At 36.4% G+C, this 11,855-nt stretch overlaps 1 protein-coding gene and 1 long non-coding RNA gene across 2 annotated transcripts; one reads left to right on the top strand and one right to left on the bottom strand.

The window, feature by feature from the left end:
* The first annotated feature begins 269 nt into the window (after positions 1-269).
* On the top strand, positions 270-1,462 carry LOC111906628 (HVA22-like protein f). The gene is made up of 5 exons (XM_023902399.3): positions 270-401; positions 488-514; positions 619-741; positions 825-1,071; positions 1,274-1,462. Exons 1-5 carry the CDS (start codon positions 355-357, stop codon positions 1,298-1,300), a joined length of 471 nt encoding a protein of 156 aa, XP_023758167.1. The 5' UTR covers positions 270-354; the 3' UTR covers positions 1,301-1,462.
* A 948-nt stretch (positions 1,463-2,410) lies between these two features.
* LOC111906640 (uncharacterized) lies at positions 2,411-10,400 on the bottom strand. The gene is made up of 2 exons (XR_002855285.3): positions 7,321-10,400; positions 2,411-7,231 (listed from the first exon to the last, which is right to left on the bottom strand). It is a non-coding gene; the product is annotated as an uncharacterized LOC111906640 (long non-coding RNA).
* Positions 10,401-11,855: the final 1,455 nt, after the last annotated feature.

Genomic DNA, 11,855 nt, shown 5'->3' with positions numbered 1-11,855 from the left:
AAAAAAAAAAAAAAAAAAATTTCGGATTAAACCTCTACAACGTATTTTGAATAACTAAATAGCAAGAAGTAATATTCCTCATTTTTGGTATCAACGAGCATACTCTCATGTTCATTCTTTTGAAACTTTCTTTTAGAATAATATGGAGGGATTCCAAGGCCACGATTCACCACCCACCTTCTTGCTTCTCACTAAAGAAAAGAAGATTATACCAAAAAGATATCCTTTGCTTTGCTTCATCTTAGACATTCGAACTACTTACTTATATAACCATCAAAATACACAATTCATCATGCATATGATTTATTCTTTCAATTCAAAAACAAGTAAACGTCATTGAAAACAAGAAAAACAATGGGGCTTCTTGCAACAATCGCTAGACATCTGGACACGCTAGTCGGGTATGTATTTGGAGCTGTATTCCAACAATATGAAAAATCTAACCATCATTTAACTAACTTGTTTTGATTTTGTTAATTTGATTCAGGCCTGGAGTAATGCTTCTTTACCCCTTGTAAGTTAGCATTTTATATATGTTACACGAAATCATCTAGTCTTTAAAAAAATGTTTATCTTGATGTGGAACTAATGATTATGATTGTACAAATTTATAAAAAGGTATGCATCCATGCTAGCGCTCGAAAGCTCTACACCAGAAGATGATCAACAATGGCTCACTTATTGGGTTTTATATTCGTTCATAACCCTCTTCGAGCTTTCATTTTGGAAAGTCCTCCAATGGTAATTTATTCAATTTCAATGCTTCTTGAAGTTACGTAGGGCTTCATATTCACTTGAAATTCGATAACTTTGGAAATAAACAGGCTTCCATTTTGGCCCTACTTGAAGCTATTGTTTTGCATGTGGTTGGTGCTACCTGGAATCAATGGGGCAGCATACATATATGCGAATATAGCTAGAAAATACGTCAAGGTTGGGAGCCATGTAAGCTCAAAATACCCCGAAGGACAGCGGAAAGTCCTTCAAATGATGAGCCTCGATGCAAGGAAATCTGTCGAGCGTTATATTGAGAAGTATGGCCCTGAAGCATTTGATCGTGTAGTCAAAGCGGTAAAATCATAACCACACATTCCTACTTCTTCATCTATCATTATAACATAATCATAGACATTCAATAAAAGTTTCATCATCTTTCTTATTTCCAAAAATAAAAGAATCAAAAATTAAGAATTTGCCATCTGTAAAATATCGTAGATAAGTTTTTGAATAGATTTTATTTTTTATTTATTATAATTTGTTGTTTGGTTTGCAGGCTGAAAAGGAAGCAAACAAAAAATAAGAAATATGGCCTACTATTTATATTTGAGCTTGAGCTTTAGAAAAGATGTTAATGTTCTAATTCTTTGGTATTATTTATGTACGAGATTCAACTATTTTTTTTTTAATGTTTGTTTGTTTGTTTTAATTTCTCTTTTATTATAAATTAATTTAAGTTGTTTCACATTATGGTTTCTCATAAACAAAATGTTGGTACACAGCAGTGCTTATTTACATGGCGGATCTATTGATTTTGTATGCTCACGGTGAGATGAAAAAAAAGTAATGCTCATTTGTTTGTATCGCACAATGCACCATACACATGTATAACAAACTTTATTAAACAAAAGAGCAATAGATTTTTAATTAAATGAAATCCACAATAATACAAACAAAACTTCAAAAATCAGCAACAACTACGTCTTGTGTATTCTTTGAAACATAAATATCAATTATTTTTGATAGTCAGGACTAGCTAGAAACAAATTTTCAACACTTAAAATTACTAACATATTCAATTTTTCTTCACCCATGGTAATTCGGGGATATCAATAATTTTAATTTCAAAAATCTTCTTTTCGCAAGTAACATATTTAAAAACATACATTCTTTACAAAGTCCATCATTTGAATAAATTTTCAAGTAGTTTCTATTTAATAAGCTAAATTTACTGCAAAATATATGACTCCATAAATAAGTATTTAAACATCAATTTTTTAATTCATCATTAAATAAGAAAAGAAACGAGAAATTAAATTGATTCCTATTTTTTATGCCTACAATTATTCATACCCAATAAAATTATGACAATTGTCATCATTCCATATTTTCTTAACTAACCCGTTAAGACTATATTAGGAATATATCAAATACGATTAAATTGAATGATTATTTATCATAATTTTAGTGAGTAGGAATAATTATAGGCATAAAAGGTAGGAGGTAATTTAATTTCTCAAAAAAAAAAAAAACTAACTTTGAGTTATTAAATAAAAATCCAAAAAAATGATATAAAATATTTTATTTGTTTAAATCTACTTTCTATTGAACAATTGTTATATCCACAAGAACAATAAAATAATTTTTTTTAAAAAGATTGATGTTTATTTTCAATATTTGGAATTTTATTAAATTGTTTTTTTTTCAATGAGATGTTTTATAGGAGAATTTAGGTTCAATTCTAACATTCGCTACAATTTCGTTAGCTTCACTAACAACCAGTGTTCTAAAAGGCGCGTCATGGCGCGCCATGACGCGTTATGGCGTGTTATGGCGCATGTTTTTTCGTTTGAGACACATTTTTTTGCTCTTTGTTATGTCTTTTCAAATCGGAGATACAAGTAGTGTGGTTTTTGTTAACTTTTTGTTATTAATTATTGATCTAACACTTCTAAAAAGTAGTTATATTTAATATAAATTTATATTTATGTGGTAATATAATTTTAAATTAATACAAAATCGCCGCCTTACATCACGTCTTGAAAAACGCCATGGCTCGCCATGGCTCGTTAAGCTTGAGGTTTGGCCTTGCCGTCACGCCACGCCTCACGCCATTTAGAACCTTGCTAACAACACATCCAAACATATTCACTATATTGTTCAATTCTAATATTCTCTACAATGAACTAATTTTATTAAAGCTCCTCGTATTTCATAAAATTGAGTTTTTAGTTATTAACATTTTTAATACGACTTTCCAAACAAACATCATACAAATATCTAAGGGTTAATTATTCACATAATATTCAAGTAAAACATCATATCTCTTTGTTGGAGCTAAAAAACGCATCATGCATAGATCCTATTAAACTTTATAATTTTATATAGTTTGTTTTATATGCTTTATATATAATAAGTTGTACATAATCATATCATCATCCACACCATATAGTGTTTTAAAATAAAATTTATAAGATATGAGTATGAGAATTAGACACAGGGATGAGAATATAATCACCCGTCCTTATATATTATTTGATATGTACCAAAAAATGTGTCCCCCTCGTCGGACTGAGAAAGTGCATTTATCTCCGGTAACACAGAACCGGAAGAAAAACTTGAAGACGAAGTAATCCGGAAGGTACCCGTTGGCCCGACAGATCATTTCAAACGCAACCACTTTGTTAACTGCATTGGGAGTCAACATCTGAAGGCTACAACCATCATTCTGGAGGACCTCCTCCTGGAAATCCGTTAGCGGAAAGCGTATACAAGCGTCTAGGGTTTTCAGATAAACCCCAATCTTACTAGGGGAGGGGAAGAGATGCTGGAACCAGGAAAGGGAAACTCCACACCCTACAAGGAAGACAAACCATAAGTGATCGCCAATTGACGATACTTGGCGGTGGATGGAATGATTCCGGGAAGGCTTGCCATGAATGAAAATAGAAGATGAACGCAAAGAGGAAAAAGAAGAACATATGAGGCAAGAGAAACCGTGCAGAGACCCTTAATAAGGAAGTGGAAGAGGCGGGACATTTAAATGTCTGGCACAGTGATATAACTGCCAGTCATATCTCGCAGTCACGTCGCCATTAAAGACGGAGTGACGGATAAAGAAAAACCGACACACGTCAGTTAGTTAAGCCCAGAACGCCGTAATTAGCGCTGCAACGTTGCGACTACTAGACTGGTGGACTTGATGGCGTGCCTAGGGCAGCACAGCAGAACCGCGTCTAGCCCAAGAGCCGGGCACGCCAACTAAGCTCAGCCCAGCAGGCTTAGCGCCCGCTGGCGTCCCCGGGAGCGAAGCGCACAGGCGAAAGGCTCGCACCCACCAAGAGGCGCTCCTGGCTCCAGGACAAAAGATACGGTCAGGAGACAAGCAGGAGGATCAGAGCATTATCTTCTGAGCCATTGAGAGCGCTCTAGCGGTTGAAGGCGCACGACCCTCCAATCAGCGCCTCTGATCCTGTCTCCCCAAAAGCGATTATATCTGGTACGGCTCAGGCATGAGCGCTAGGTATAAAAGGATGTGCTCTCAGACCTACGAAGTGAGTTCTCTAAGCTTTCTAGAGAGAATACACACAAACCCTAAAATACCCTCTAACTTGACCGTCAGAGCGTTCTTCCAGGAGTCCCTCCCGGAAAGCGGCTGACGACCTCTGTTCTTGTGATCTTGCAGTGATAGCTAGACGATCGAGAGAAGTTCACGGAAGAAACCAGAGCAAGGTCGCATCATTACATGAAGTAGTATTTGGATTTGAAGCGTTTTGTTTAAACTAAGCGCTAGAAGCTTGTAGTGTCAAACGAGACTTGCTGTTCAAAACGGAGCGTTTTGTCAAACGTTAGAAGCTAGAAGCTCTCAAACGCTTCCAAACGCTCTGTTCCGAACACATATCTAATCAAACTTCTTGTACCCCACGAGAATTTAGTCAAGGCAAAGCAAAAAACGAAAACCACACATGCAATTATATTTACTTGAGTGAGGTCTTTAAAATTTACTATGTAAAGTACAATTTTATTTCAAAAAAAAAAAAACAACAACAATCATACTTCTAAAACTAAAGGCATTATAACACGAATTACAATTTATTAAAATATTTTAACAAAAGAATCATATTTTTTATTTTAAAAGCAATTCCTGTGACTGCACAAACCGCATCCAAACCGCGTAAACCGCCCACACCAAACCGTATCGCATTACGCGGTTTTAAACATTTGTGGTGCAGTTTGCCGTTTCAAAAAAACTCAATGTGTATATGCGGTGCGGTTTACAGTTTTACCTATAAGTCACACCAAACCGCACCGCGGACGCTCTAACTAGAACCCAAAAAAACTTTTTTAAGTAATCATCCTTAGTTTGGTGATTGAAGTGTGATGTTACCTATTAGGGATGAGATTTAAAACTGAAAAACCGGACTAGAACCGGAATATCTAGAACCCGTTCTGGTTCCGGGTTTAAAATTTGGTTTCATCCGGGTTCCGGGTAATTCGAGTTTGGGTCCATCGGGTCTGGGTAAACCGGGTCTGAGAACCGGAACCGATGTTAGGAACCAGAACCACTTTTAGGGGCTGGAACCGGTTTCTGTGAAGCGTTTAAAACATGTATATCTCATTCGTTATAACTTGGATTGACATACAGTTTTTTCCGACCCGTAGTTTAGAGTTTTTACATGATTTTAAACTAAAATTTGTCATTTTTAGTTTTATATTCATTGATTTATGCTCTCCCAAAGTGAAGATATCAAAGTTGGAAGTTTTTAGTTTTTCAGCATTTTTGTACTCTGTGAAAGTTTTAAAAAATGCATATCTAACCAGTTCCGGGTTTTCTAGGTCCAGGTCCATCCAGTCCGGGTTTGGACCCAGTTTCATCCCTATTACTTATGATGATGCCATTGGTTAGTCTCCGTTAATAACTACTACAACCCCAAAAAACTTACAATTTGATTGGCGACCTTTCCTCTCCCTTATGGACGTGCATTTTTTTTAATCGTAACCTAATTCGAAGAAAGGAAGCAATAACAATAGCCAGGTTAGAGAAAATTAGTTGTTTAAAATAGAAACCGGTTAATAAGACAACAAATCGTATCATTTTTTATATTTTCGGATAAATATTAAAAATAATTTTTATGGGAACAATATTCCAAAAATATGGAAGTTAACTGATATATATATATATGCTTATGTTTTATAGGTAAGATTTGTTTCGCGTGGATGGGACCAAAACCTATGGTGTACGTGACTGAACCTATCTTGGTAAAAGAGATGTTGGCTAATTATTATAAATTTGCGAAAGCAAGAGGAGGAAATCCTATAATAAGAAAGCTAATGAAAGGGGTCATTGATGCTAAAGGTGACAAATGGGTCAAACATAGAAAGATTATCAATCCTGCATTCCATGTTGAAAAGTTAAAGGTTTATTCCCCCTTCTCTCTATCAATTACAATATTGAAAAAGAAATCTAACACTTCTAAATTTGTATACATTTGTCTGTAGCTTATAGTACCTGCATTCTATACGAGTTGCAATGATCTGGTAAACAAATGGGCGGAGATGCTCACCAAAGAAAGCTCCTGTGAAGTTGATGTTTGTCCTTATCTCCAGACACTTTCTAATGATCCAATTTCACGTACAGTATTTGGTAGTAGTTTTGATGAAGGAAGAAAGATATTTGAACTTCAGCAGGAAATGCTTGAATTGGTTATAAAGTCAACACAGTCAATTTACATTCCAGGATCAAGGTGAGCATGTTAGATTGTTTTTGAGGATTGGTCTAATCATGTTATGATTGATGTTTTTAAAATAAACAACTATATCCAATTTGTAGTTCAAGTGTATTTCCTAATTTTTACTCTTGAAAATCTGACTTGTGAGCTATTAAACACGATCTTGTAGCCATTTGCCAATAAAACACAACAAGAGGGTGAAAGAGATAAACCAAAAAGTCAAAGCTTCAATAAGAGGTATTATTGATAGTCGACTTGTTGCAATGAAAGCTGGGAAAAGTAGTAATGACGACCTGCTAGAAATTCTTTTGAAATCAAATAATGATGAAATTAAACAAGAGAGTAATAGAAACTCAGGGCTAACAATCGAAGAAATTATTGAGAAATGCAAGCTATTTTATATTGTTGGACAAGAAACTACAAGAAATTTATTGATTTGGACTATGATTTTATTGGGTCAACACAGTAACTGGCAAGAACGTGCTAGAGCCTACAGATGAAGTTTTACACATTTTTAGAGACAAAAAACCGGATTTTGAGGGGTTAAATCATCTAAAAGTAGTAAGTATTTCCATCATTATGAAGGCCCTATATTTGCTTCAACATTGTTCATTTATATATTGTACTAATTATTGTGTGTAACAGGTCAACATGATTTTTAACAAAGTTCTTAGGCTATATCCACCGGTTAGGACGTATGGTACACAAAGAAAACAAATTAGGAGACATAATGTTACCAGCTGGAACTCTCCTCCAAGTGAGTACTATCCATTTACATAATGATCCTGAAATATGGGGTGATGATGTGAAGGAGTTCAATCCTGAGAGATTCTCTGAAGGTGTGTCAAAGTTGACTAAGGGTCGAGCATGTTACCTTCCGTTTGGAGGAGGTCCATGTATATATGTTGGGCAAATTTTTGCTATGTTAGAAGCGAAAATGGTGTTTGCCATGATTTTACAACACTTCTCTTTTGAAATTTCTCCATCATACTTGCACGCCCCATATCTTGTTGGCACACTTCAACCTGTAAAAGAGCAGTAAGCTCCTCCCATTGCGATTGTTCCATACCTCCCTTAGGCTTACGTCTAATAGAATGGGTCTCTAAACCAATCAAAAAACGATCCCGAACTGACGCCTACCTATGCACATCAAGCGCAAAAATCCTCTGAAACCTCATGGAAATGGGGGAGGTACCACACCAGACATCCATCCAAAAAGAAGTAATTCTCCCGTCACCCACACAGATCGGACAAAAAGACTGAAGATCAAAATCCCGATTCCTCAGAATACGTAAGGCATGAATAATACTATTCTAAGGACCCGAATAAGCATTTTTAGGAGTAAGAGAAGAGCACTATTAAACGAATACAAGCTACCTACATCCAATCCACCGTCTGCTCTACTCCCCGTCACTCTATCCCATCTAATCCAATGCATACATCTATCATCACGATCCGCACCCCAACAAAATCTAGCCCTAAGAGACTCCAACTGCTGGATAACTGTAACTGGAACCGGAAAAATAAACATCAAATAAATTCTTAAGCTGCCCAATACAGATTTTATCAGAGTAAGGCGACCACCAAATGAAAAATAGTGTGCCTTCCACCCATCCAGACGACTCCTAATGCGCTCAATAACTGGTGATCAAGCGGAAACTTGAGCCATGTTCCGACCCATATGCACACCTAGATGAATGAACGGAATAGAATCAGCTCCACAACCAACATGATTAGCAACATTCACAACCTAAGAAAACAGGACTCCTACACCAATCAATTTGCTTTTAAGCAAACTGATTTTCAGACCCGAGGTGAGAAAGAAGCAACACATGATACAAACAATCATGTTAGTATTCTTTAGATCCCAATTTATCAGAAGCACCGCATCATCGGCATAAAATAAAGGAGAAATCTCCATACCACTAACACTGATCCCCCTGAATGCATTAGCCAACTGGGCCCTCACCAAGGCGACATGGAACCCTTCCATAGCTAAAATAAATAAGAAAGGGAACAAGGGATCTCCCTGCCTAAGGCCTCTGATCATTTGGAGCTCAACAGTAGGAGAACAATTGACCAAAACAGAAACTCTAGAAGACCTCAACATCTCTAAAATCCATCCACACCAGATTGGCCCAAACCCCATAATTTGCATCATCTCTAGCAAGTAATCCTCAGAAAAAGAGTCATAAGCCTTTTCAAAATCCACCTTGAAGATCATTAGGGGATGTTTTGCAGCTTTTTTCCAAGAGACCACTTAATTCAATAAGAATGGACCATCTAAAATCTGTCTACCTTTAACAAAAGTAGATTGCTCCAAGCTGACCACCGAATCAATAACCTCTGCTACCCTCTTAGCTAAGAGTTTGCCAATAATTAACTAATAGGTATGAAATCTTTAACAAATTTTAGGTCTCTAACATTCGAGATCACAATGAAAAAGGATGAATTACATCCCTTAGGAATGGAGGAATGATGATGAAAGTGAGAGACAAACACCTCAATGTCAACAGACAAAAGATCCTAATATCTTTTGAAGAAGCCAAAAGAAAAACCTTCTGGAAACTTTTAATCTCATTGCAAGAAAAAGGAGCAATAAGAAAACCGATCTAAGACTCGAAACGAGTATGAAAATGGATCGACTGGGTCTTAAGCTTTCTACCCCTTTGCCTTTTATAAAGGGACTGATAAAAATCCTGAAACGGATCCTTAACAAGCATCGGCGCACCAATCCACAACTCATCCCGCATAACACCACGAATGGCAAGCTTTCGTCTCTTACAATTAACAGTGTCATGAAAAAAGCTAGAATTCTCATCACCCTCAACACCCCACTGAATCTTCACCTTCTACATTAAATCAATCTGAGTGAGGTGCTGAATATATGATGATTCTTTTGCAAGAGTGATTCTTTGTTCCCGCAAGAGATTCTAGCCATCATTCTCCATAAGACGTTGATCAAGAGATTCTATGTTCTCTTGAATCTCAGATCTTTTCCCAAACATCTGAGTCCTAGCATAAGAGTTGCAAACCCTCAAATTAGATTTAAGATGGTGGAGTTTCTTCTTAAATCTAATCCAAGGATTAGCATCTTCAGAAGCCCTAACTGGATGACTCCAAGAATCCATGACCACTTCATCAAAACCCTCCATCTCCATCCATGAATTAAATAATCAAAAAGAAGTAGGACCATAATTGACAGCATGCTCCACCATAAGGATAAGTCGATGATATGGGATATTCTTCTCCAACACCATACCTGATAAATGTGGAAAAGAGCTCAGAATACCAATTGAAACCAAAAATCGATCCATTCAATCAAGTGTGCCTCATCAATGAATTGATTAAAAAACCTCCCATGAAATTGATACCCCCAAGAAAGAAACAGTCAACTGCAAAAGGTTGTTCCATAATTGTCTCTTGCACTCTACATTGTGTGGGGCATAAATAGAGATAAGCATCACTTCTAAACCAGACAACACACAAACAGCCTCACTTGCTTCAAACCACTTAGAAATAATAACCCTTTTTTGAGAAAATCATTCGGGTTCCAAATAACCAAAATTACTCCCGAAGCTCCTTGAGAAGGAGAGAAAACATGAGAAAAACTAGTGTTTTCCCAAAACGAACATACCACACCCAAGTCTAAAGTTTCCATCTTCGTTTCTTGAATTGCCAAAAAGTTAACCTTATGTTTATAACACAAGATTTTCACCCTACCCCTTGAATATTTATAGAGATGCAATTCATGGGTATCATCTTTTATCAACATGACCACCAAAGACTTCTGGAACTCGAGAAAAACAACCACCCACAATAAATCCCTCATCATCTCCCATATCTATAGTTTTCTTAGCTTATTCTTGGATATTAAAATTTGAAAATGACCCTTCTAAAATTCTTTTTTTCCCATCAGAGTTATCATTTTTGTAATTAGAAAACCCTGGTGGGTGAGAGAGTTCCTCTTCAGAAACATAAATCCTCGACATATGACCAAGTCCCCCCTTAAAACCAACCCGATTAGGGTCCAAGTTTTGAGATCTCACAACATATTTTAGGACATGACTGCATTTGACAACAACATTATCAGCATGATCTGCATGTTGTTGAGAACAACAGAGGAGCATCAGAAGCTACTGTCGAGGAACCAGCATGTAAACAATCAGTAGGATTTGCAGGTGATGTGGGTGGTTTGCAACATGCATAGAATGCTGCTATGATCGGGCTTATTCGGATGAACAGTTGAAGCATAGAACTCTTCAGCACAAGTCTTAAAGGATTGGTTTTTTTCTTATGTGATTGGATTTTGAATTCCAAATGTAGTCTTGGAACACTTAACATCTTTTTCCATTCTTTTCAATGTATCATAAATTCCAAACGGGTCGGTTGAAGTTTCTTTGTTAACTTGAAGAGATTGAACACTACCATCATCTTCAAAGAAATCTTTCTTATTACCAATACCATCATCATTTTTTGTATTAGAAAGGCCCATATACCCCCTACGTACCGAATAATGAAATCATCAAATCCCTCATTCATGCAAAGCATATGGAGAAAAGTAAGAGTTGGGAAGTCTCTCACTTTAACAAGCCATGCACGCTTCTCTTTCTCCATAACAAAATCCCCAGACACAATGTCAATAACCTCATCAGTAGGATTATTCAATTGAAATTTACCCATACGAGACCTCTTCTTAGAAATAAAAACATCCACAATTTTATCCATCGACCACAGACACGCCATAGATGAATGCTTAAAACAGATTCGGGGAAGTTCGTTACATAAATAATTGAAATTTCGGGACTTACATGTGCCTTATTACGAGACTCTTTCTTATGATTAGACTTCAAAATCCAACGCCACTGACCACTTTCCATTGAATTCCTATACATGTTTACGTTACATTTAAAAGAGAATTCAAGATTACAAGATGAGAAAGTCTTCGTCAATCGATCAGAATCCAACCCCCCCCCCCCCCCCCCCCCCCCCTCATTCTTAAGATGGATCAGAAATCAAGAATTTTGCTTCTTGTGTGTTACAACGAACTAGAAAACCAATGCAAAAGTAGAAAATCAAATCAATAAAAAACCCACGCACAGATCAGTTCTAACCCATCCCTGGTGGCGTTTGATCCTGCCAGAGAAGAAGGGTCGGGGTCGGCGATCGTCAAAATCAAAATCCGAAATCATCTACGACACAATCTTATATGTTTTTATATATTATATAGAGTCTTCCTTCTCTACGTCAGGGAATGCTATGGAGAGTAAATCAAGACTTATAATATATCTTGAAATATCCAATTTGATTTTTTTCATTCTCTTCAAATTCAGTTGGGTTTTGCTGATCCTGGGTCCACGAATTGGTTCTTGAAACTAAACAATAACAAATTTTCAGGTCTTATATTTT

This window comes from Lactuca sativa, chromosome 8, assembly GCF_002870075.4.
Source record: "Lactuca sativa cultivar Salinas chromosome 8, Lsat_Salinas_v11, whole genome shotgun sequence".
NCBI classification, from domain to species: Eukaryota; Viridiplantae; Streptophyta; class Magnoliopsida; order Asterales; family Asteraceae; genus Lactuca; species Lactuca sativa.
The sequence above is the reverse complement of the archived record's forward strand: the minus strand, read 5'-3'. Positions and strand labels throughout refer to the sequence as shown.